General features: G+C 38.3%; 1 protein-coding gene across 1 annotated transcript; it reads left to right on the forward strand.

Moving 5' to 3' along the window:
• The first annotated feature begins 3,234 nt into the window (after positions 1-3,234).
• On the forward strand, positions 3,235-26,791 carry LOC121413743 (cystatin-A2-like). The gene is made up of 3 exons (XM_041606670.1): positions 3,235-3,587; positions 15,326-15,427; positions 24,930-26,791. The coding sequence occupies exons 1-3, from the start codon at positions 3,375-3,377 to the stop codon at positions 25,056-25,058; spliced, it is 444 nt and encodes a 147-aa protein (XP_041462604.1). The 5' UTR covers positions 3,235-3,374; the 3' UTR covers positions 25,059-26,791.
• The last annotated feature ends 391 nt before the right edge of the window (positions 26,792-27,182 follow it).

Genomic DNA, 27,182 nt, shown 5'->3' on the forward strand with positions numbered 1-27,182 from the left:
TATCAAAAAATATATCAATCTTTAATTACTTTGTTTCCTGTTCTTTAATTATTGAATCATGTATCTATACATGCTTTGAATTTCCTAGTTTATCAAGTAAATGTAGTGAATGTCTACATAGTAATATCAATTATAACTTTTAATAGTTTTCGACATTACTTTCTCAGTTAGTTTGTCTGATTTTTTCTGCTTTATTTGTACAAAACTTTATGTGCATCTAGGTGCACAGTAAAAACTGAGGTAGAAGACTACACCAGTCATTTTAATCCAGTGTTAATTTGTTGGTTTTCATTCAACACCAACGTGTGTTATTACAACACCTTTGGTCGTTACTTTACACTCTTAGGTGTTATGTTCAATCTTCAGTGTGTAATTTCAACACCCCTGGATGTGGTCCGCTAGGGATACCAAATGGTGTTTTTAAGAACACTCCTCTGAGTCTGATGAGACCTTCAAATCTGAAGTATTTTCGAGCAACTTTGTGAATTAATGTGCGTCAAATTGGGGTGCCGACGCCTTTGAAAGTTTGTTTTTGTTTTGTTTACAGAGAAATGCCGTTATACAAAATAATGCTATTCATCATCATCCAATTTTATATTGTGGATTTGCCTTTAACATATTTAAACAGTAATGAGTAGGCCAAGTAATGATTCATGCCCATCAGCAAGAGAACGGCATTCATCACCAGTTAGGCATGTAATATACCATGATGAATATTACGACAACAATGCTGTCTTCGTAAGATGTCGGCTGTACACTTTCGCTTTTCAAATAACTGTGTCTCTGTCCCTCTCCTCCCTCCTTCCGCCCCCCCTATAAAGCTCTCTCTCTCTCCATCTCTCCCCCTCCCCCCCGTGTTTCACTGTGTGTGTGTGTGTGTGAGAGCTCTCTCTCTCCATTTCTATGTATCTCTCTCTCTCTCTTTCTCGTTTATCTTTATAGAGAATCACCCCCACCCACACGCAACCTTCGCTTGCGCCCCCCTCGAATTTCGTTTGAATAAATTTACTAAACAGAAAATAATCATTTTTTTAATTTCTTTTTTTCTTTATTACGTAATATTTATCTCCAAATGAATCAATGAAATTAGTTTTATATAAAATACAATATTATACATTGTATTTTATATAAAACTAATTTCATATAAAATACAATATTACAATCCCCGCCTCTGAGGAAATAAATACAACTATAAAAAAACAACAACAGCAAAATAAAAAGGCAACCATTCACACAGACACTCCACACGCTCTGCCACCCTAATTTTTTTTCCTTCACTTAACTTCCATTAAGTACTATGTGCTACAATGATATTAGCTTGTCTTGAAATATACCTTTCATCAGATAATAAATCGTCTCATAATTTTATTTGTATAAAGACCCTGAAATGTTTTTGAGACTCAAGGCTCTTGTTTTGCTATAGTCATGATAATTGCGTAGTTATAGCGTATGGACTACAGAGTGGTGAATTAAAACATGCCATCATTCTAAAGAGACTACACTGATCAGACTGCACTATGGGTAGTGATCCTGGCCAGATAGGAGTAGTTAAAGACTTCTGATTTAAGCTCTGGTCCCCCACCCCCATGCGTTTATTACTTTTACAATTCATTATAGATAATGATGAATGTGTTCAATAATTAAAGTCGCCAATTTCGTGAGATATTTTGTCCATCACGGGAGGGAGGGGGGTCAGGGGTGAAGAGACGACTCTCTCGATAGGTTCCTGCATACTAAATTTCTTAAATCGAGGGGGCGGGCACGTACGTCCACACCTCCACCGGGATCGCCGCCAATAATGGAATAAATTTGATGGCCCGTATTCTGAAGTCAGGTTTAAATTAAACCATGGTCTAAGTCTGGTCTAAAATTATGGGAAGCCAGATACTCGAAAATTCTGCTTATATTGTATATTTCTTTTATTTACTATTCCGTTTCCTTTTACTTTCATAATGAAGAAAAATACTTCAGTTATCATTCACAGACAATTCTGGCGTCATATGAGTTAATAAATTGGATGTATATTGTTAGGGAATTGTACCCCAATTGGCTCTCCATAGTTAAACCACAACTTTAAACCAAGGTTTAATTTAAACCCGAGTTCAGAATACGAGCCGATATGTTCTGGTTAAATCCTGCGATGTGTGGTTACATTTTCAGAGCTAACTATTGAGAAATTTCTAATCAATATTATATTGAGGATTGATTAACTCAGATTAATTTGTCACATTTGAGGCTTTACTAGTAGTAGAAATAATTAACCACGTTTGAATCAGTTCCGGTAATGAAACGGCCGGGGTGTCGTTCCTATTGATCGAGGATCAAAAGATTTACTAATTGTGCGAAGTTATTCTATGTAATTTCAGGCACTGTGGCATGTGGGGCCTATTCGTGGGGCCTCCCCCGGCCCCTATATGAAAAAAGTAGGGATTTTAAAAGGGCACATCGTTCTAAGCAGTCATGTGATAGTATTTGTCATGATATTAGATTTTCATTATTTTATTTAGTACGCCTCCGTCATGTTTCGCCCCCCCCCCCCTTGTTTCCCTCAATACGTACATGTACGCCAGCTCAGTGATTTCGGCAGAAAATCTCGAAATTAACCTTGAACCCAAGTTTTGTTCAATGTTTATGAAATTTATGAAGCATGGCGAGCAGCTGTTCTGACTTGGATGAATGGTCTCAGTGGCGTAGGCTATATACCGGGTGGGGGGGACAAGGGTGCCCCCTCTTTGGGGCGCCAGAGAGAAAAAAAATAGAAAGGGAAGAAAATGGAAGAAGATAATCACCGCGACATGAAAATGGAAAGGAAACGACGTTGCTGTCTAGGGTGGAATGGGTCGAAAAATTTAGCACTTTCCGTCGTCATCTAAATTTTCGTGGGGGCACACTTTTCTTACAATACCCCCACCCCCGGGCCGGGCAACGTTTTTCCTTGATACGCCACTGGCACTTTGTGCCCAAATCTCACTGAACTCATCCTCAGCAACATATTGCTAGTCTTTATATCCTAGACCCAATATAGTGTATTATAATGTGATGCACAACATTATGTCCTAATCCGGAATCAGATATTGAAAAATAGCAATCACAGCAATATAAAAAAATCCAATAAAATAGTAGGGATCCAAGTACAGTTTTTATTAGAAGAACTTTATGTGTTTGACCAAAGATTATAAACGAATGTGATAAAGACTAGCTTGGAAACACTGGTCATGTGACTGTGATTAGCAGCTGTACTGCACTGTAACACGAAAACAAACATCTCTCAAGTCAAATAATATAATTCCTGTTCGAAGTCGAAGAAACACAGACAATAAAGCCCAACTAGGTCAACGTTTCATTTCCGAGTTTCAGTGAAGAATATTCGTGCAATGACCACCACATCGAACGACTCTTTATTTCGATCTTCTTTCTATCATATCACAGCGAACAAGCTGGTGTTGTTGGGGGTTCTATTGCTTGGAATCATCGGGGCAGCTATGGCGGAACAGAAGCGAGTGGGTGGGATGACAGGCGTGACGTCGCTTGAAAATGGTTTAGTTAGCGCCGAAGATAAGAATCTAATTCAGGGATTGCTTGATAAGGCAAGTATACTTTTAAAAAGATAGTGAATTAACATTCCAATACTGGCCTCCCCAATACTAATTTCTTCAACTATTTTCAATCATGATTTGTATTTGTTTTATTTTTAGTTTTTTAGTTAAAAATCTTTGAAAATTTGTACCGGTAAGGCCTATTACTAGTATAGTCCGGCAGCCCAGGAGGTTTATTCAACCGAAAGCCGGACAAGCAAATGACCCCATAGCTGGATGGCATGGACCTTGAAGTTTACAAAAATGCATTGCTGCCGGGTTCTATGCGTGGTCTTCCCTCCGAAATGACGTAATATATGACGTCACTACAAAATGGCCCTATTTCACAATTTTTCAGACATTGTACACATAGCATGAAGTCAAGGGAGAATATCTCAGCCAAATCATGCTTGTTTTGTATGAAACTTTCACAATGTATTGTTCGAGTAGTGCACAAGAGATATGCAAAATTTCACGAACAGAAATTATTGTTTACATATGCAAATTACGTAATGAAATTTGCATATCATTAGTTTTGGAGATTTCTCGCATAAAAAATTGTCAAAAATCGATTTAGAAATTTATTTTCTTTTGTAGTGTACTTTATTTGATATTTTTTCTCTCAAGCATAATATCATTGTCTTCATCTATATCTCTACTTTAAGAAAATATATAACAGTAATTGAAAAAGACATTATAGACTGGGATTTCAGCCCCCTTTCCAATATGGTGCGCACGTAGAAATCGTGCGTTTTTGGCCTATTTTCACCATATGGCTGACGTGTGCGAACGATATGCCTACTTTATTGATGTTTCCTGCATTTTGCATGATATTAAATCTTCCAAACAACATATTTTCTTCTTCATTATGTCTCTGGTGATCAATCAATGATTTCAGCAAAATTTGATTGCCCACTGGGCAGTCTATATGCTACGTTTTCAGCCTAGTTTTCAACAACGAACCTATACCATGTATGACTGCATCGTTGTAGTCGAGTCGGATAAGGGGGTTTCTATGTACCATCAAAACATTTTTCACTCAATGTTTTGGTATTTGCCTAAAGTGTCTAGTTAATAAAACTTGATGTTCCCTTCCCAAAATCGTGTCCAACGGAGTTCAAAATTGATATCTTTGGCGGCCCTCTTGGACATTTTTAATGAAAATCAATTATTTTCATATTTTATTGCACAAAGTCTGACAATGGGAAATTTTAAATCAATACGCATTTCACTAGGATTTGGATAGTAGAAATCGGTTGAAATTGTTTTAATATCGTCGCTGATTAGTCCGGTTAATATATTAAAAAAAGAATTCATCAAAAATTTTGAACCAAAATGTTAAAGTGCATTGACATCTATCTGTTTCATCTTGCATCCGATCGCCTTTGTTGATGTGCCTAACATGCAGAAAATAACGTACTTAGCGATCGATAGAAAGGTATGTATTACTTGTATCATGTGTATGATGGTAAAAGACATTTTCTACACAAAGCAATTTTTATGATGATTAAATCTCTTGAAAAAGATAGAAGTTCGAGGCATTGCTCTGCATTTTCATTTTGCATGCAATTACTCTCGGGCACCTTAAAGCATAGTCCCACAAGAACCAGTAAATGTTACATACAGTACCATACCATTATCCATAGCTTGACTATTATGATATCGTGCTTTTCGGAGCCCCCAATGTGGTAACATTTTGTTTTGAGTATGTAATTTTTTCCTTTAAATCACTTTTCTCTATCAGCTACATATAAAGAAATTGGGGCATAGCAAAGCCTAACCCTCAGGGGGCTGCCAAAGTCACCCAATCTTTTTTTCGTATCTTGCCAGTTTCTCGGAAAATTAGTCATTTTGAGGCAAACAGTGTTTCTGCCTTGCGGTAAAGCCCTTGTTTTTGTTTTGTAACCACATAAAGATGACAAAGTAGGATCTTCTTTATCAGTTACATATGTCTATTTTCATTCTTTATTGTAAAAAATGCAATGTTTGAGCCCCCAATCAGACAAAAGGGCATTTCTGCTATATAGTAAAGCTAGCTTTGATTTTGGAAACCACTTTGAAATAAAAGAAGAGGCATTTTTTTCTATCAGCTACATGTAAAAAAAAGTGCGGTACATCGACTGCTACCTTCTTTAGAGGCTCCAAGATTGGCAGATTTTCCCCATATTGGAAAAAATATGGAAAAGGGGTGGGTGACTTTGGGAACCCCCGGAGGGGATAGACTTTGCTGTGCAACCATTTATTAGCAGCAGATTGAAGAAAGTCTACTCCTTTAATTCCATGTAGTTTCAAAAGAATGAAACTGGCTTCACCATATAGCAGAAACGCTTTTTGCCTGAATGGGGGCTCGAAAATAGCACATTTTCCCATAAACAGGTAAAGTATGGAAAAAGGGTAGGTGATTTCGGCGACCCCATAAGGGGGGTATGTTCCAATATGCCAACACCTCTTTATATGCAGCAGATAGAGGAAACTCTACTCTTTCGTCTCCATATAGTTTAAAAGCAATAAGAGTAGTTTTACTATATAGCAGAAACACCTTTTGCCTCAATGGGGGCTCGAAAATAGCATATTCTCCCCCAAAATAGTCAAATTATGAAATAGGGTAGGTGATTTTGGTGACCCACTAAGGGGGTATGTTCCAATATGCCAACACCTCTTATATGTAGCAGATAGAGGAAACTCTACTCTTTCGTCTCCATGTAGTTTAAAAGCAATAAGAGTAGTTTTACTACATAGCAGGAACACATTTTGCCTCAATGGGGGCTCGAAAATAGCACATTTTCCCATGATTTTGCAAATTACGTAAAAGGGGCGGGTAACTTTAGCAGTTCCAAAAGGGAGTAGGCTTTATGGTACCAGCACCTCTTTATATGTAGCAGATAGAGGAAACTCTACTCTTTCGTCTCCATATAGTTTAAAAGCAATAAGAGTAGTTTTACTACATAGCAGAAACCCCTTTTGCCTCAACGGGGGCTCGAAAATAGCATATTCTCCCCAAAATAGTCAAATTATGAAATAGGGTAGGTGATTTTGGTGACCCACTAAGGGGGTATGTTCCAATATGCCAACACCTCTTATATGTAGCAGATAGAGGAAACTCTACTCTTTCGTCTCCATGTAGTTTAAAAGCAATAAGAGTAGTTTTACTACATAGCAGGAACACATTTTGCCTCGATGGGGGCTCGAAAATAGCACATTTTCCCATGATTTTGCAAATTACGTAAAAGGGGCGGGTAACTTTAGCAGTTCCAAAAGGGAGTAGGCTTTATGGTACCAGCACCTCTTTATATGTAGCAGATAGAGGAAACTCTACTCTTTCGTCTCCATATAGTTTAAAAGCAATAAGAGTAGTTTTACTACATAGCAGAAACCCCTTTTGCCTCAACGGGGGCTCGAAAATAGCATATTTTCCCATAAATAATTAAAATATGAAATAGGGTAGTTGAATTTGGCGACCCCCCAAGGGAGGTATGTTCCAATATGCCAACACCTCTTTATATGTAGCAGATAGAGGAAACTCTACTCTTTTGTCTCCATATAGTTTAAAAGCAATAAGAGTAGTTTTACCACATAGCAGAAACAACTTTTGCCTCAATGGGGGCTCGAAAATAGCATATTTTCCCATGATTTTGCAAATTACGTAAAAGGGGCGGGTAACTTTGGCAGTTCCTAAAGGGGGTAGGCTTTATGGTACCAGCACTTCTTTATATGTAGCAGATAGAGGAAACTCTACTCTTTTGTCTCCATATAGTTTAAAAGCAATAAGAGTAGTTTTACTACATAGCAGAAACACCTTTTGCCTCAATGGGGGCTCGAAAATAGCATATTTTCCCATAAATATGTAAATATGGAAAAAGGTTAGGTGAATTTGGCGACCCCCCAAGGGGAGTATGTTCCAATATGTCAACACTTCTTTATATGTAGCAGATAGAGGAAACTCTACTCTTTCGTCTCCATATAGCTAAAAAGCAATAAGAGTAGTTTTACCACATAGCAGAAACACCTTTTGCCTTAATGGGGGCTCGAAAATAGCATATTTTCCCATGATTTTGCAAATTACGTAAAAGGGGCGGGTAACTTTGGCAGTTCCCAAAGGGGGTAGGCTTTATGGTACCAGCACTTCTTTATATGTAGCAGATAGAGGAAACTCTATTCTTTTGTCTCCATATAGTTTAAAAGCAATAAAAGTAGTTTTACTACATAGCAGAAACACATTTTGCCTCAATGGGGGCTCGAAAATAGCATATTTTCCCATAAATAGGTAAAATATGGAAAAAGGGTAGGTGATTTCGGAGACCCCCTAAGGGGGTATGTTCCAATATGCCAACACCTCTTTATATGTAGCAGATAGAGGAAACTCTACTCTTTTGTCTCCATATAGTTTGAAAATAATAAACGTGGTTTTACTAAATAGCAGAAGCACGTTTTGCCCAAATGGGGGCTCGAAAATAGCATATTTTCCCATTAATGGGCAAAATACGTATAATTATCGGGTAACTTTAGCAGTCCTCAGAGGGGGTAGGCTTTGCTGTAACAGCACACCTTTTTTGTAGCAGATAGAGAAAACTCTACTCTTGTCTTCACATAGTTTAAAAACAATGAAAGTGGCCGTATTACATAGCAGCAACACTTTTTGCCTCAATGGGGGCTTGAAAAAGCATATTTTCCCACAAATAGGTAAAATATGAAAAAGGGTGGGTGATTTCGACGCTCCCTGAAGGGGTATGCTTCAGTATGCTAGTAGCAGATAGAGGAAACTCTACGCTTCTTATCTCCATGTAGTTTAAAAAGAAAGAAAGTGGCTTTATTCCATATCAGAAACGTTTTTTGCCTCAATGGGGGCTCGAAAATAGCATATTTTCCCATGATTTTGCAAATTACGTAAAAGGGGCGGGTAACTTTGGCAGTTCCTAAAGGGGGTAGGCTTTATGGTACCAGCACTTCTTTATATGTAGCAGATAGAGGAAACTCTACTCTCTCGTCTCCATATAGTTTAAAAGCACTAAGAGTAGTTTTACTACATAGCAGAAACACCTTTTGCCTCAATGGGGGCTCGAAAATAGCATATTTTCCCATAAATAGGTAAATATGGAAAAGGGTAGGTGATTTCGGCGACCCCATAAGGGGGGTATGTTCCAATATGCCAACACCTCTTTATATGTAGCAGATAGAGGAAACTCTACTCTTTCGTCTCCATATAGTTTAAAAGCAATAAAAGTAGTTTTACTACCTAGCAGCAACACTTTTTGCCTCAATGGGGGCTTGAAAAAGCATATTTTCCCACAAATAGGTAAAATATGAAAAAGGGTGGGTGATTTCGACGCTTCCTGAAGGGGTATGCTTCAGTATGCTAGTAGCAGATAGAGGAAACTCTACCCTTCTTATCTCCATGTAGTTTAAAAAGAATGAAAGTGGCTTTATTCCATATCAGAAACGTTTTTTTGCCTTAATATGGGCTCCAAAGTGGCATATTTTCCAATAAATGGATAATAATGGTATTTGCCCTTTAACTAAGCAAATAAAGACATACATATTGTCATGAAGCGTTACAGTATTATCGGTATATTATATCCTCTTTCGTGTCGAATGCTGATATTTTGAAATAGTTGTTGATGTTAATGATTGAACAGATAGATATCAATGCACATGCAAATTTTTGACCAAAATCATGCCCATTTCGGGATAAATTTTATTTCAAAATATATCATCAGAAAACGAATTAAATCGATTTCTACTATCCCAATCATAGAGAAATGCGTATTGATTAAAAGATTGTCCCATTGTCAGACTCTGTGCAATAAAATATGAAAATAATTGATTTTCATTTTAAAAAAGTCCAAGAGGGCCGCCAAAGATATCAATTTTGAACCCCGTTGGACACGATTTTGGGAAGGGAACATCAAGATTCATTAACGAGACAGTTTAGACAAATACCAAAACGTTGATTGAAAAATTGAGTGAAAAGTATTTTGATGGTACACAGGAACCTCTTATCCGGCTCGACTACAACGATGCAGTCTTACATTGTATAGGTTCGTTGTTGAAAACTAGGCTGAAAACGTAGCATATAGACTGCCCAGTGGGCAATCAATTTTTGCTGAAATCATTGATTGATCACCAGAGACATAATGAAGAAGAAAATATGTTGTTTGGAAGATTTAATATCATGCAAAATGCAGGAAACATCAATAAAGTAGGCATATCGTTCGCACACGTCAGCCATATGGTGAAAATAGGCCAAAAACGCACGATTTCTACGTGCGCACCATATTGGAAAGGGGGCTGAAATCCCAGTCTATAATGTCTTTTTCAATTACTGTTATATATTTTCTTAAAGTAGAGATATAGATGAAGACAATGATATTATGCTTGAGAGAAAAAATATCAAATAAAGTACACTACAAAAGAAAATAAATTTCTAAATCGATTTTTGACAATTTTTTATGCGAGAAATCTCCAAAACTAATGATATGCAAATTTCATTACGTAATTTGCATATGTAAACAATAATTTCTGTTCGTGAAATTTTGCATATCTCTTGTGCACTACTCGAACAATACATTGTGAAAGTTTCATACAAAACAAGCGTGATTTGGCTGAGATATTCTCCCTTGACTTCATGCTATGTGTACAATGTCTGAAAAATTGTGAAATAGGGCCATTTTGTAGTGACGTCATATATTACGTCATTTCGGAGGGAAGACCACGCATAGAACCCGGCAGCAATGCATTTTTGTAAACTTCAAGGTCCATGCCATCCAGCTATGGGGTCATTTGCTTGTCCGGCTTTCGGTTGAATAAACCTCCTGGGCTGCCGGACTAGTATGGCAGTGTATACAGCCACACACGTGTGTCTTTACCATCCAGCCACACGCGTGTGGTTATATCCAGAACACCTATCTGTGGATACCGCCACACGCCGCCAGTAATAACAGTAAAACGCGTATGTAGGTCTGACCGTCTATATCACGATCAAAATAACCTCATTTCTTCATTAAATTCTTACATTCTAAACCACTCTGATTTCTTTAAATTGTTTCAATTTCATTCTCACCGTCTTCTTTCCTTGCTTTTCTTGTCTTGTTACAAAAGGCCGCCTGTTAAATAGCAAATTTCCACACTTTTTCTACTTGTGTCGATTCTCTACTGACTCTAGGCTATGTGCGCGTACGTGCGTACGTACGAAACCCAAACTGTGTATGTCTACTACTGCGCTGCGCTAACGCTGTATGGGTCTGCCACCGCGAAGGAAGCCAGAATCGACACAAGTAGAAAAAGAGAATTTGCTGTTAAACAGACGACCGTTTGTAACAAGACAAGAAAAGCAAGGAGAGAAGACGGTGAGAATGAAATTGAAACGATCTAAGGATATCAAAGGGGTTTAGAATGTAAGAATTTAATGAAGAAATGAGGTTATTTTGATCGTGATATAGACGGTCAGACCTACATACGTGTTTTACTGTTATTACTGGCGGCGTGTGGCGGTATCCACAGATAGGTGTTCTGGATATAACCACACGCGTGTGGCTGGATGGTAAAGACACACGCGTGTGGCTGTATACACTGCCGCCTTATGCAGTGTTAGTGTTACTAACTATGTAAACTTTGATAATACGTGTGACAATGAGCTTAGTGACACTGACAAGTCCTTTCATGATATGCTCCCAGGCCAGGCATGCCAGGGCTCGAGTCTGGTTTACATGTATGTAGATCTATCTTGTTCTCAGTACTTGTTTACTGGAAACCAGTTTGTAAAAAAAGTTTTGTAAAACAAAAAAAGTTTTGTTTAGCGATCTTGTCTTGTTGCTCCAGGAATGCTCTCAGTGGGTTGACATGTTTTGCGTGAAATTCGAAACCACAGACCCGCATTTAAACATTCAACACACAGTATGTTGAGTAGCGCACACAAAATATGCGAAAATTGCTTCCTGAGGAAGGGTTGTCTCCTCACTTACACTGAAACCAGTTATTGAGTCAGAGCGATCTTGAAAACTTCATTGCTAGGTGGTTTTCCAAACCGGTTTGGAAGATAGCTTCCAAGACCACTTCGGCCGTTCTCATTACTAGTTTCCATGATTAGTTTCCAGTAAAACTAGTTTTAGGATGGTACTGAGAAAATGAGAACAGGATCTAAGTCTGCTAAAATAATGAGAAGCCAAACCAGTGTGTTGGCTCAGTTGGTAGATTGTCCGACTCACAAAAGTGCAACCGGGAGGTCAGTCCCCAGCTGCATCAGACCAAAAAGACGTTAAGAGATCCAATGATTTCTGGCACTGCACAGTGTGTGCCGGGCCCACAATCAATTGGGCAAAATGAATTTTGGAAGTATTTCTCAACACTGGGATAGGATTATTTAAGATAGATTTCATGAAGAAATTTTTTAATAAAATATGAATTTTCTTATTAGAGCATTGTTGTACTCAATGCATTGTACACATGTGTACAGTATTTGTGCATTTCTCTTGTTATTTCATTTGCTTTTATATGCAGAAACTTGATTTTAATTGTAAAATCAAATACTTAACTAATAGTAGGACAATATGGCACTCTTTAATAGCTACCCACTTTTGAACCACATACATGTAGCCTACATGTGTTTGGGACATGGTTTAAGCAGTGACTTTCAGGGCTTTAAGTTATAAATACTAGAGTTTAGAATACAGACCAAATAGTCTAAGATATCAAATTACTCAGGGGCTGGGGGTTATTTAGTTCAAATGCTTAGGAGAGCCCCGGAAACTAAAAAAAAGAGAGCACTGAAAATTCCAATTCATCGGAATGTTAAAGCTTATTCAATGTTGCAGATTTAGGCATTACGGTAAGTTGTGGAAAGCAGCTCTCAAACATAAACAAAAAATAATATTTTGTCTGACTTTACTGTAGTGTATGTACATGATATACTGCACTGGGTATACATGTAGGGCAAGGCTCCACATTAACTTTTTTTGGTGGTGGCCCGTTCGGGCCACCAAAACCTTCAAATAATTTTTTTTGGTGGCCCACTAATAAAGTTTGGTGGCCCGAAAAATATAAAGAAAAACATTAATTAAAAATGAATAAAACAAACTGAAGTATTCTGCAATCACTAACACGTACCACTATTCTTTGTACATCTTGTATATAAATCGTGCTTGCTGTTATTTTACTTTGCATAAAACAAAAGAAAAAATAAAGAAAGAAAAAACAAAGAACAGGTCATAAAAAAAATTTTGAGAAAAACAAAAGAAAATTTAAGAAAAATAAATAAAACAAAATTATCAAAAAATGGGGAAAATTATTATTATTCAGTAGAAACATGTTCTTTAATCAGGTATTTTCAATGGGAAGGGGTATAAATGGTTTAATCACTGAAAAAAATGAAAGAAAAAAATAAAATGGCAAAAAAAGTTATCTGGAAAAAACAGTGAGACAATTTCTTCCCTATATTTGACAAAATGATGGAAAAAAAATCACATGTCATATCAATGAAATGCCTTCCCAAAGTATTTACTTCCTTAAGAGTGGTTTAAGAAGTCATTTGTAAACAAGAAAGAAAGAGTGGCCTATTTATTTTTGGCTCAAAGAGACACAGCTTCGAAATAAACCAAATATCAACATACATACAAATGCACATATGGGACTGTGATGTACTCACCTATGTGTATTAATGCATTTGGAAATCGGTCTTTTTGAGTCAAAAGAGAGGTCATAATTCCTCCTTTTAATGCTTTCTATTAATCAGGTTTCAGTAATATGGACTGTAGAAGGGCATTTCATTGGTGTAAAATGTGACTTTGACGTAGATTTCCAAAGTTCTGGGAAGATTTCTTAGCAGTAACATTTCGTATCGCAGCTCCCTGGGTCTGAATAGTCTGCTCGTGCACAGCTAGCTGCATTGGTTTCATGCATGCAAAGCTCAGCCAGACAGCCGGCACGGCCGGCTGAATAATAGTTACTGTATGCTAGCGGTAGGCCTACATACTGTCATGACTATGCACTCTTTGTGTGTGTGTATTTGTGTGTAGATTAACAAAAAAGGCGCATAACGAATTGGCTTGCAATTTTAACTGTAGAAGGTTGATAAATGCATGCAAAATCGGGAGAAAAATTGCGCTACTTTGAAAATTATTGGTTGCCCGATTCGGGCCACCAAAACTTAACATTTTTTCAATAATGGTTGCCCGAGATGAATTTTTGGTGGCCCCGGGCCACCGGGCCACCGCTAATGTCGAGCCTTGTGTAGGGTATTGTTTTTCAGTACCATTCTCATTCTATTCATTCTGTTCAATCTAAGATTAAGAGTAATGGCAAAATGAGCCTGTAATCAAGACATTGTACATTATGTGTGCACATACAATACATGTTTGCAATGCAATAAAAAAAATAATGATAAATAAAAATCACTTCTCAAAAGTGTGAATTTCCAACCTTTTGCTATTTTTACTATTAGGATTATTTTATATCATTATCATCATTGTTGTATTATTGTTATTATCATCATCATCACCATCATTATCATCATCATCATTGTAATTATATAAATATTAAAGAAAATTAATGTTTGTTGCTGTTTTAGTCAAGTAAAAGCAGATTTAAATCTTGACCTAATCATTATCATCATCATCATTGTAATTATATTAATATTAAAGAAAATTAATGTTTGTTGCTGTTTTTAGTCAAGTAAAAGCAGATTTAAATCTTGACCTAATAAAAGCTGTGTACCACTGTATGAGTAGTGGAAATATATTAATGACTTTGTGATGATCTTCCGTAGACCATTGACTTCAATCACCAGTACATTTAGCTCTAAGGTCACCATCTGTTCATTAACATTCTCTCTTCCCCAAATTGACAATTGAGATAGCACAGGAGATCATTCTTGTGCAATAAAAGATATTTGTATGCACCTTAATGCAAGCTGCTATTTCATTCTACTTGTACTTCTGTACCCTACAATTTGCTTTCAAGAAATTCATGAAATTATATTTTTCTTATTCATGTGTGGATAACCTCAATTTAAATATCATGTTGCTACAATATTAGCTCCAATTACCAAAATTATGGGTGTATTATATGCTGTACTCTGTACATCACATACAGTCATATAAATGGACCACTCCGTTTTTCCAAGATTTTTGATATATTATCTTCTGTATCAGGTGTATATTCTTTATATTTGGTTTATTTGAATATTTATGTCATTTGTATTTTCTGATGTTATATTTTATTTATTGTAATTATTGCTTATAAATTTTGTTGGAAAAATTGAATAAATGAATGAATGAATAAATGCATAACGTTTATTGAATGCTCTCAGTTTCATGCTTTGAGATTGATTTTGAGATGGTGGTCTCCCGCATAATGTAAATTTCATAGTTAATTTCGTTATTCTCAGTATAAATGACAAACAATGTCTTCATCAGGATTTCAGGTATAGTGTACTTTGTTGTCTAATATTGTTAAGCTTTTGCAATTAGTTTATTGATAGTAATCAGTAAATCATAACCAATAATGAATTAAAGTTTAGCTCGAGTTGACGGTCACAACAGGCCTGCATTTTTTTTCATAAATTCATGTACATACATTGTATTTGGGTTTGTTTCACAAAAAAATGTCTACAATTATTGATTATGCCATTTGTTTTCTGATTATTGTTAACCTTTTCTACTTTGATGGTAAACTACATGTATGTATGGTTGTAAAATGTGTATGGAGATAACCCCAAGATGTAACCAAGCCAACCCCAAATCTCTATTATTTTCATGCAGGTAAGGCCCGATGCAGAGCTAAAGGCAGGAAGGAAATTTGATGAATTGACACCTGTAGCATATGCAACCCAACTTGTGAATGGAGTCAACTATTTCATAAAGGTATGTGTCAAACATGTAGGAATGATTATGAATATACGGTTTGAGTCTGCCAAGTAAAATCTCTTGGGACTACCAAAAAAAAGTGTTATACTTTAAAGGAAGATACAAATAAGCCATTGTCACCCCTGTTAAATACATGTAATTGCCTTTAAAAATCACCCCAAAATTTGTACCCATAGTGGCATGGTCATCCACGTTAAAAAAGGCCTAATTCAATGTGTCCTTTTTTATTAAGTGTCAAATGTAACTTTAATTTAAAAAATATAATAAACAATAAAATTCAACAAGCAAAATGCTGAAAACCTCATCAAAATCTGATGAAAAATAATGAAGTTTGATATTTGATTTTAAAGTTCAGCAATATTTTGTGAAAATAGTTATATGCCATCTGTACATGTAAAGCTCTAATTAAGGTAGGCTAAAGATGTCAAGTCCCTTTTTTTCTTATTTTATTGACATAAAATCATAATTCTCTATCCATGTACACGTGTGTAAAACTTGTCTCCCCTGTCATGAAATAATTTCAGCAATGATTGTTTTACATAGGTCATTGGTACGTACATGTAGTCAAGAACTTGAAGGTGAAAATCAATAATTTGGAGTTCACACGTGCAAATCTTTGCAGTGTAGTTTGTTATTCCTTTTCTGATGTTTTGTTCAAGTGAGATATTTGATCTGCAGATAGACATTCAAAATTTACAATGGCATATAAATTACATAAAAGTCACATAATTTTCAGTCTGGAGAACTTCTTTCAAAATGGTGGTTAATAGAAAATCTTTCCTATCATATTGATTCAAAACATTGGTTCAGATTTTCACTCTCTGAAAATATTTCCCATGAGGCATTTTCATATCTTCTAAAGCTATATTTCACACTGACTGTATAAAAAAAAGAATCAGAAGAATAAACAGAATGATAGATATTAGCTCAGTAGTTATTTAAATATTCTTCCCATAGTTCGTAACTGTTCATTCATTAGTTTCATTCAGAGTGAAACACCATTTTGTAGGAATATACATGTATTAAAGCTTGTCTGTGAAAGCAGTGAATAATGTACTGCAATAAAAAAAATAAGCTTGGTATTTGAGGGTAATCTACTTCAGATACGCCATACTTACCTATTCCCTTAAATGCCATTCGATCGCCACGCTCGAATACACCCGGCAAAAATTTCTCCTATAAAAGGAGAAAAAGTCTGCAACGCAGACTAGAGCCCCGCACGACAAGGAGGGAAACCCCGCCCTATACTATAAGTACCTTGCGTGCGTGGCTCACTTCCTCTTTCTTTTGCCGGCGCCCGAACCTAACGGTTGTGTGGCGCTTACGCTCAGTTAGAGTTTCTATACACCCAAACAGTAAAAGACTTCCCAAAAGTAGACAGAGGTCTCAGAACCCACGTCTCGGGCAGGGTGACCAGACGTCCCGTATTTGCCGGGATTGTCCCGTATTTTGCTCCTTTGTCCCGGCGTCCCGACAAACCCTTCCCGGGACGCCTATTTGTCCCGTATTTCAGAATATTGAAATAAAAAATGTAGTAAATACATTTACAAGTGACGAATTTCCATTAAATAAGCAACAGATGACGAAGCAGGGACAACAATTAAATCGATAACTGTAAACTCTTGCAAGTTCTGCGGTGATTTTCTTGCTAACCCAATAAATTGCAAACGAACTGGCCTCCTGCCTGTGTGTGACAGGCTACTATAGCTAGGCTAGGCATGTAGGATCGGAGCAAATTCTCAGTGGTGCAAACAATCTCACGTGATAAATAGTTTTTCCACCAAAATAATCATAAAATCGGGGGAATATTCTTATCATTGTACTATGGATTCTCAGATTAATTATTTGGAGATGTAATGGGAGGAACAAGTTATTGAGTTTTCATAACTAGAATCTAGATCTAGTTGTTTCAGCTTTCGTTTGGAGTTTTGGTGTGTACGATGCCGCGATGTTTCATCTAATTTTTAAGTTTGACAATAATGTTTCAATTTGAAAGATTTTATTCATTTCTAAAACATTTACTTTTTGAAATTTTTAAAATACATTTAAAAAACACCAAATAAAAGTATGATTTTTATCAAATGATTGGATTTTTTTTGTTTACTTGAAGTTTGAACTTTTTCCCTTTTCTTTCTTTTCCACCCTAGCCTTCCTGCATGCCCTTTTTTGTTCCATCTAACTTTATTTCCTATCTTTCTTTCCTAAGCATTTTCCTTTTTCTCTCTCTGTTCATTTTTCTTTCTTTCCTTCTTTCTCTTACTTTCCTTCTTTATCAAATATCCTTGTTCTTATTCCCTTCTTTCTTTATAATTACCTTGGCTTCCTTCCCTCTGCCTCTCATGTTTATTTTCGTTCTTTCTCTCCTTCCATTATTTTCTCTGTTTTCGTTCTCTCCTCCCTTCATTTTCCCTCCCTCTCTTTCTTCCTTTCTTTGTTTTTTGTCCTTATTTTCCCCCTTATTCTTTCTTTCTTTCCCTTCCTTCCTGTTTTCTTTTTTTCTTTCGAAGAATGAACTAAACATGTTTCTTTCCTCTTTCTTTTTCTTACCCTTTTTCCCTCTAATTCTCTCCTTTATTTTGTCTTTCACACATATTATATTCACCTTCCCTTCCTTTCTTTCTCTTTCTTTATTCATTTCAAAGAATTACGGAAAACTTTTTTATCTCTTTTATTCTTTCTTTCATCCTTCTTTTATTCTAACTTTCTGCTATTTTTTATGTTTTCCTTTATTTTCTTTCCTTCTCAATTCATCTCTTTCATTTTTCTCCTTCATTCTTTCGTTCACCTTCCCTTCTGATTCTTAATATTTTTTTCACAAGTCTAACACTTTGTGTGGGCTTCTTTGTTGATCTTTTGTCAATTGTCCCGTATTTCATTTTGTGAAATCTGGTCACCCACGTCTCGGGACAAAAAGTAGACAGAGGTCTCAGAACCCACGTCTCATTACAAAAGTAGACAGAGGTCTCAGAACCCACGTCTCATAACAAAAAGTAGACAGAGGTCTCAGAACCCACGTCTCATTACAAAAGTAGACAGAGGTCTCAGAACCCACGTCTCATCACAGAAGTAGGCAGAGGTCTCGGTACCCACGCCTCATCCGATCCCACAGCCATAACCAGACGGAGGTACGTTTCAGGCCCCACGTCTATATTATCCACCATAATGAGCCAAACAACTGGAGCTATGAAAGATGATGGAGGAAAGAAAACCCCCAATATAGCCAGGTCTAAACGAGGTACAGGGTTCAAAATCCCCCTCAAAGGAAAAGTCAAGACCCCCTCCCAGGCCAAACCCAAGGGGAAGACAGCTAAAACCCCTACTCCGGACGAATTAACCCTCGGGACGTCCGTCACCTTACTGGGAAAGATACCGAAGGTTAAGGGGGCCGAGTTTTCTATGGACGACTCGGATAAATTCGAGACGATTCCCGTCACCAAGAAAGCGAAGATGGGGGAATCAGGGAAGGACGTAAAAACGGGTTTTCATCCCCCTGACGACACGGACATTGCCTCGGCGGCATGGTTCATGAAGATGTTCCAGGCGGCGCAAAAATGTATGAACTTGTCGAATCAGCCGATTGCAGGCGACACCAGCGCCCCTACCAGATCAGCGGCGCAGACCAAAACTCGTCCCGACAGCCCAGGCGCCCCGACGCCGGACGGGCCGCTGAGGCGTGACAGATTACCGTCGAAGCGGCCACGGCCAGGACAACGGGACATTGAAAGCCGTACTCGGGGGAGAAGCCCGAGTACCTGTCATGCTCCCTCTATTGATATAAATGAGGATGATTCAAACTCTGAATATGGCTACCATCGGCCCATAGCATCCCGCAAGCGAAAATGGGCAGACTCTTTGCTGTCTCAACTTTCCACTTCAGGATCAGAGAGACAGAGCATTGCTAGCGGTCGTTATGAGAAGGAGGGGGTTTCAGTGATTAGTGAGGGTTTTTCTTCAGCTATTTTTGCTTCCACCCCCAGCTCTCGCCACGATAGCGTAGAAAGCAAGCCTGTTTCGGCTGCAGATTTGATTACGAAATACTGCCCCCAGCTTAAGGCAGAGACTACCGACTCAGAGGAATCTAAGCCTATTTTCTGTCTCGATTCGGAGCTTGGGAGACAATCTGTCAACTCGGCTGCGGTGAAGCTTGACAAACCCTTCTCATCCTGCCTGAATTACCTTAATGACAGGGGAAGGGACTTACGTCCTACCAACAGAGTGGTTAAGAAGCACTTTCGCTTTGGGGAACGAGACTTTAAGCACGCTTTCAAGACTCCCACAGTCCCAGATGCAGCCTTTTGTGTTGGTGATGCTAAGGCTAAGAGATCGCGCTACTCTAATCAGAATCCACTCGGGTCACGTAGATTTAAGCGTATGGAGAGTCAGTTGACCTCTATTGACCAGGCAGCCAGGGCATCTATGCGCCTAGCAACCTATCACACATATCTTTTGACAGCCTTTCGGGAATCTGAGAGACTAGGTATCTCCCCAGAGGATCGCAGAGACATATGGGAGTGTGTTATGAAGATTGCAGAATACCAGTTTGAACAGGCGTCGAGAACGGCCATACTTTGCACGAGAGCAAGACGTTCACAGGTCATTGACCTACTTCAGATTGAAAAAAATGCTACTCGACTACTCGAAAGACTGCCAGCCTGGGGGATGACCTTTTCAGTGGTCGTTTTCAGGAAGTTTTAGAATCTTCCATCTCTGCCTCTTCCACGGCTGATAAGACAGTGTACAGGTTGTCTTCACATTCTTATGGCCAACGTTCCTCCTCACGTCAGCAGGCCTCTGGGCCGAGTAACCAGCAACCGCAGGGCCCCCCACAACGCGAGGTCAGGGATAGGAGCCCCCAGACCAATCAAAGGACCCCTACACCCTTTCGGGGTCGACGCAGATTGTCCCGCGGTTCTCAGTACCCCCCTAAACACTTGTGACTCCTTGGCCGGACCGTTTTCCCCAGACTTACACGCCCCCGTAGGAGGAAGGCTCATTTTCTTTGCAAAAAATTGGAGCCTCATAACAAGAGACAAATTAATTCTCAGGATAGTGCAGGAGGGATATCGGGTCGAGATCGACCCAGATTATCGGGATGCGTTCGCACAATTAACCAAACCTCTGCCCTCCCCCACTCTCTCGAAACGAGAGAGGCTCTTTTAAGGGAAATCAACGAACTGGAGAGAAAGCGTGCAATTTCCAAGGTGCCCTCCAGCCGAAAGATTGTTTTGTCAAATGTCTTCCTAATTCGGAAACGGTCCGGAAAATTCAGGATGATCCTGAATCTAAAGAAACTAAACAGGTTCATCGAAAACAAGCCATTCAAGATGGAATGCCTCTCCAAGATCCTGCCCCTGCTTCGCCCCCACGAGTGGGCGGCATCTATAGACTTATCGGACGCGTATCTTCACGTTCCAATAGCAAGGTCCTCTCAGCATCTCCTAGGTTTCGCAATAGGAGGGGACACTTACCAGTACCAGGCCCTCCCTTTCGGCCTTCGCTCTGCTCCTCGCATCTTTACAAGGCTCGTCAGGGTAATTGCTGCAGAGCTAAGAAGAAGAGGGGTTAAAATTTTTTTTGCTATCTGGACGATTGGTTGATCCTCGCCCCCTCAGAACAAACCCTTCTCAGACACTTGAAGGTCACAATCGCGTTAACGACAAATTTAGGCCTTCTCATAAACTGGGAAAAATCAAGATTGACTCCAACTCAGACTCCGGATTTCCTTGGAGCATTTATAGACATCCCGAGTCAGGTGGCAGCCCCCCTTCCCCTCCGGGTTCAGAGAATGAGAGCAGTCGCGGAGCAACTCCTGTCCAGTCGTCTCTCGACTGCGAAGACTTGGCAGATTTTTCTGGGACTCTTAGCAAGCTTAGTGAATACAGTTCCCCCTTGCAGACTGAGGATGAATTTTCACATAAACAGTTTGGAGATGATTGCGGTGCAGTTAGCCCTCCAACACTTTGCATCCGAGATAGTGGAAAAGTGTGTCCTGATAAAGTCAGACAACCAGACGGTGGTAACATATCACATAGCAGACTTCTTATCGAGGGGGCGCTATCTCCCCTCGGAATGGATGCTCCACGAGGCTGTGGCCAGGGAGATATTCAATCATTTCGGCAACCCACAGATAGATCTATTTGCCTCAACACTACCAGGGACCCAGCACTACTACCCCGAGCCCAACAAACTGAGGCTCACACTGTGGCCCATTACAGGGCAGCAGCAATCAAGGCTGGACTTTCTGAACGGGCTGCCAATTTCTCAGCAGAACGTTTACGGTCTTCCACACGATCAACCTACGACTCCAGACTCAGTCACTATGTGAGATGGTGTCGGCAGGCTAAGACTAATCCATGCAGGGCATCTGTAGGTGAGATTGCTGAATTTTTTATATCTTTGTATGACAAGAATTTGGCATGTAATACTATTCGGGGTTACAGGTCTGCCATAGCTGTCCTACACGAAGGCTTTGACAATGGTGAATCTGTTTCCTCGTCTATTTTTCTGTCACGGTTATTAAAGTCCTTCTTTCTTAACAGACCCAGTAGAAGGCTTCTTGCTCCTGCTTGGAGCCTTCCCCAGGTGTTAGTCTCCCTCAGTCAGCCCCCTTTTGAGCCAATGCATAATGCATCTTTGCGGGATTTAACCATAAAAACTGTTTTCCTTCTGGCAGCGGCTTCTGGTCAGAGGCGTAGCTCTATCCATGCTCTTACCACAGCTCCTGGGCATATTCGTTGGGAGAAAAACAAGATTAGACTTATTCCTCATGGCCGTTTTCTTGCTAAGATCCAACGGGAGTCCTCTCTCCCTCTTGAAATTGTTCTACCATCCATAAGTTCCTTTTCTTCAGTTAGGGAGGATAGATTTTGGTGCCCGGTAAGAGCATTAAAGAGAAATTCCAGTAGTTGCAGTAAACACTGATTTCATGAGACAGTCTGTAAAACAAGGCTTAATTGTCAGTATATCACCGAGGATCTAGATCTGGTACAGTTACATTAACTGAACTTTGTGAAATCTTGAAATCTACGCTGAAAAATGTTCACACCGAAGATCCCCAACACAGATAAGCGCACGTGGGACAATTTATAATTATTGCTTAGGGCGTCGGGCCCGACGCCCTACCCGATTCCTGTGCTTATTTGCTGATTTCTCAGCAATTTCACAATTTCTTCCAGAATTCTTTGGCACATGCGTTTTATTTATACAAACAGACACTTTGGTGGTCATTTCATTGGATTCTGTACGAACTCATTTTGATATCGTTACCAAAACTAGCATTTACCTTTAAAATGGTATCTTGATAAGACTAAACAATTTCGTGCTTCCGATCAACTTTTTGTTAGTTTCATTCCCCCTCACAGGGCTGTCTCGCCGGATACTATCTCTCGTTGGATTGTGGAGGCAGTGAAATCTGCTGGTGATCCAGTCATCATTCACCAGAAAGTTAGAGCCCATGACACAAGAGGTTTGGCTGCTTCCTGGGCCTTATTCAAGGGCGTACCCATGGAGGATATAATGAAAGCGGCATATTGGTCCAACGCTAATACATTCACATCCTGCTACCTCTCGGATGTCCTCGGTGATGAATCCAAGTTTGCGAGGGCCACCCTGTCCGGTCCCCATCGCTAATCCAAGGTATGAGTTTAACTTTACAAGCTTGTCATTAGTATCTTGTATAATAGAATTGATCTGTAGGGCCTCTTGGCTTTGACCTTTGGCCTGACCACCTCCCATAGTTGTTTCCGTGGGAATCTGGCATTTAAGGGAATAGGTAAGTATGGCGTATCTGAAGTAGATTATGTTGTTCAGTAGTGAACACCATATCTACGAAGTAGCCATACTTACCTATGCTACCCTCCCACCTCCCCTCTTTCTGTATCTGAGGTTCGTTTGCCTAAGAAAGAGGAAGTGAGCCACGCACGCAAGGTACTTATAGTATAGGACGGGGTTTCCCTCTTGTCGTGCGGGGCTCTAGTCTGCGTTGCAGACTTTTTCTCCTTTTATAGGAGAAATTTTTGCCGGGTGTATTCGAGCGTGGCGATCGAATGGCATTTAAGGGAATAGGTAAGTATGGCTACTTCGTAGATATGGTGTTCACTACTGAACAACATAATTCATGTAGTATCATTAAAGCAACTATTCTCAATATTTATCCGCACATAATTTCCTTTTCTTAGTTTGAATTCATCTTATTTTTTTCAGTCCTTTTTGTCTCACCTGCATAGCAGAGTGAGACTATAGGCGCCGCTTTTCCGACAGCGACGGCGGCGGCGTCAACATCAAATCTTAACCTGAGGTTAAGTTTTTGAAATGACATCATAACTTAGAAAGTATATGGACCTAGTTCATGAAACTTGGCCATAAGGTTAATCAAGTACTACTGAACATTCTATTAGAGTTTCATGTCACATGACCAAGGTCAAAGGTCATTTAGGGTCAATGAACTTAGACCATGTTGGAGGAATCAACATCAAAATCTTAACCTGAGGTTAAGTTTTTGAAATGTCATCATCATAACTTAGGAAATATATGGACCTAGGTCATTAAACTTGGACATAAGGTTAATCAAGTATTACCAAACATCCTGCATGAGTTTCACGTCACATGACCAAGGTCAAAGGTCATTTGGGGTCAATGACCTTTGGCCGATTTGGGGGTATCTATTGAATTACAATCAAAACTTTAAAAGTTTTTGGATCTGATTCATGAAACTTGGACATAATAGTAATCAAGTATCACTGAACATCCTGTGCAAGTTTCAGGTCACATTATCAAGGTCAAAGGTCATTTAGGGTCAATAAACTTTGGCCAAATTGGGGGTATTTGTTGAATTACCATCATAACTTTTAAAATTGGTTGGTCTAGTTCATAAAACTTGGACATAAGAGTAATCAAGTATCACTGAACATCCTGTGCGCATTTTAGGTCACATGACCAAGGTCAAAGGTCAATGAACTTTGGCAATAATGGGGGTATCTGATGAATTACCATCATAACTTTGCAAGTTTATTGATCTGACTTTTGAAACTTGGACATAAGAGTAATCAAGTACAGTATCACTGAATATCCTGTGCAAGTTTTAGGTCACATGATCAAGGTCAAAGGTCATGTGAGGTCAATGAACTTTGGCCACATTGGGGGTATTTGTTGAATTACCATCCTATCTCTGTAAAGTGTATTGGTCTAGTTCATAAAACATGGAAATAAGAGTAACCAAGTATCACTGAACATCTTGTGCGAGTTATAGTAGTTTTCAAAATCAGCACTGCTGCTATGTTGAATCGCGTGATGCAGGTGAGACGGCCAGAGGCATTCCACTTGTTAAAATGTAGTCCTTTTTTTGTTATTTATTTAAAAAAAACTATGATCATGTAATTTTTAAATGAGTATTTTTTTTGTCATTCAAGTAATGCACTTCTTCCCATTCTCTACCCCTTCCCCCCCCCCCCTCTCTCTCTCTCTCTCTCTCTCTCGCTCCCATCTCTCTCTCCCTCCCCAGGCCAACACCGGTGGCACAGGTGACAAAAGATATGTCGTCATTCGCCTGCACAAGTCATTCCGTGATGATGTGACTTTCCACAGTATCCAAGTGGATAAGACAGAGGCGGATCCTATTACATATTTCTAGATTCTTCAATTATATTCTTCATTTATATTCGGACTCATCAATATCTCCAGCATGTTTTAAATAGCAACAAACTTCCATTGCCTAAATAAAAAATTATTAACAATATGCTGTCAGTATGTTAATAAGCATTGCACAACACACATTTAAAAACATATTGAATCTTTTTCCATTGAATTATGGCCATCATATGGTTATATTAAGCAGTAGTAAAAAGCAAGATTTATTGCTGAGAAGTTTTTATGTGAATCTGTTGTATGGTTTTTCAAAATATTCCTATATCTGTGTTGTATTATTTAAATTATTATATTGGGTGATTTCCTTCAAATATTCATAAAAGCAATCCATTGAAATATTTCAGAAAACTTCAGCAGTTTTAATCGTCTCTAAATTGTGCTTTCTTGACCAAGACTCTTTTCAAATATGATCCCCAGGATATGATCAAGTATATTGAAATAATACATTCTTTGTGAATAACTACTACATACATGTAGCTCTTTTAGCATTTAAGCTGTGTCTGTTGTGAATTTACATGCCATCACTGTTGTAATATGATATATGTACTTTCCTGGTAGATTGTGGGAATGTTTTCAACTTCTCATATTACATTTTACATCTAAAGCAAGGATGGCACTTCTTGCAATGCAGTACATGTATTAATTCTGTCAAGGGCTTGTGGCAGGATGGGGGGGGGGCGCAGCAAGGTACTCAAAGTGTTTTATAATCTACCATCTGCTTTTTAACTGCAAGTACAGTATGTTTCACTGGCTTTGCTGCTTTTTCATTCGGGTTGACCACATCTCTTTTCATCAGACATTGAGAATCAGGATTATTTTCACCCAAAGCATGATAACTGATATACATGTATGCACTTAAAATTGATGGTCGTCTTCATTCAGTAGTTTTTATCTGTTTATGACTTTCTCTCTACAACTTTGATCTACATCTGCTCATGTATGTTCAAAATTGTGTACATGTACATGTATGTACAGTACGCTGTACATGTTTTTGTACAGTTTTTAATTATGGTTTCCGCCGCTCAGATTTGTCACATGCTGAACTATATTTTAATATATAATATACATGTAAAATGAAAGTGAAACAAGCAACTCCCCACATATACATGGCAAGGTATGCTGCTAGTGAATATGATGACTTCAATCATATAAATAGAAACCTTGATTATATAGCAGTAACATGAAATAAAACAAACAAATTTTTTTGTATCATTCAGCGTATGATAGCAAAGTGTGCTGTTTAGATAAAAATATGATGGCTTCGTGTCACCCTACTGTAGTCAATAATATAATCATAAAACCATCTGAACTTTAATCTACATTGAGCTTCCATATCCCATTTCCTACATACATGTAGTTTTGAAATCTTTAGAGCCATTAAATAGTAATTTAAACCAATATACTCCGGTAATTTCTGAATCAGGTTAGCATGTCTCTGTTGTGAAAACTATTCTTCAGGTATATGTCTATTGAATGAATCAATATGCAATATGTCAAAATGAATGCATGATGGAAAAGAAAAAGAAATTTCTATATATTTTATACTCTCAACTTTCTTACCATTTTCACATGTGTATTATACTATCTCCGTGATGGTCAAAAGAATAGAATAATTGATGTCTTCTTCTGTTTATTTGTTGAAAAAAAGTACAACTTTGTTTTTAAATTTAAATGTATAGAATCTTCTTATATGGATACAATAAACTTATTTCAGCTTTATGCCAGTTTTCATTGTTATTTATTTTTTTTACTTGTTTGTACCTGTATATAGTGTTTTACACAAGCTACCTACTGTGTATCAGCACGAGGAAAGGATCGGCACAGTTGGTGTAATGAGCCAAAACTTTTGAGAGGGCCAGAATTGATGTATGGAATAATTAACTTGGAAAAAAAATGATGCAGGCAGAAGTGAGCAAGCAAAAATTTAGACCTTCAATTGAAAAAAAAATCAATTTTTTTGATAGGTTCCTGGGTTTTTACATAATATTCAGAAAATGATATAAACTCCTCAAAAAAAAGTTTGGAAATCTGAATTTGATCGATAATCCCTCTTCGGTTTTAGTAAATATCAATGTGTAATTAATATCAATGAATAGATCATTTAATTTTC

This window comes from Lytechinus variegatus, chromosome 4 (genome assembly GCF_018143015.1).
Source record: "Lytechinus variegatus isolate NC3 chromosome 4, Lvar_3.0, whole genome shotgun sequence".
Lineage (NCBI taxonomy): Eukaryota > Metazoa > Echinodermata > Echinoidea > Temnopleuroida > Toxopneustidae > Lytechinus > Lytechinus variegatus.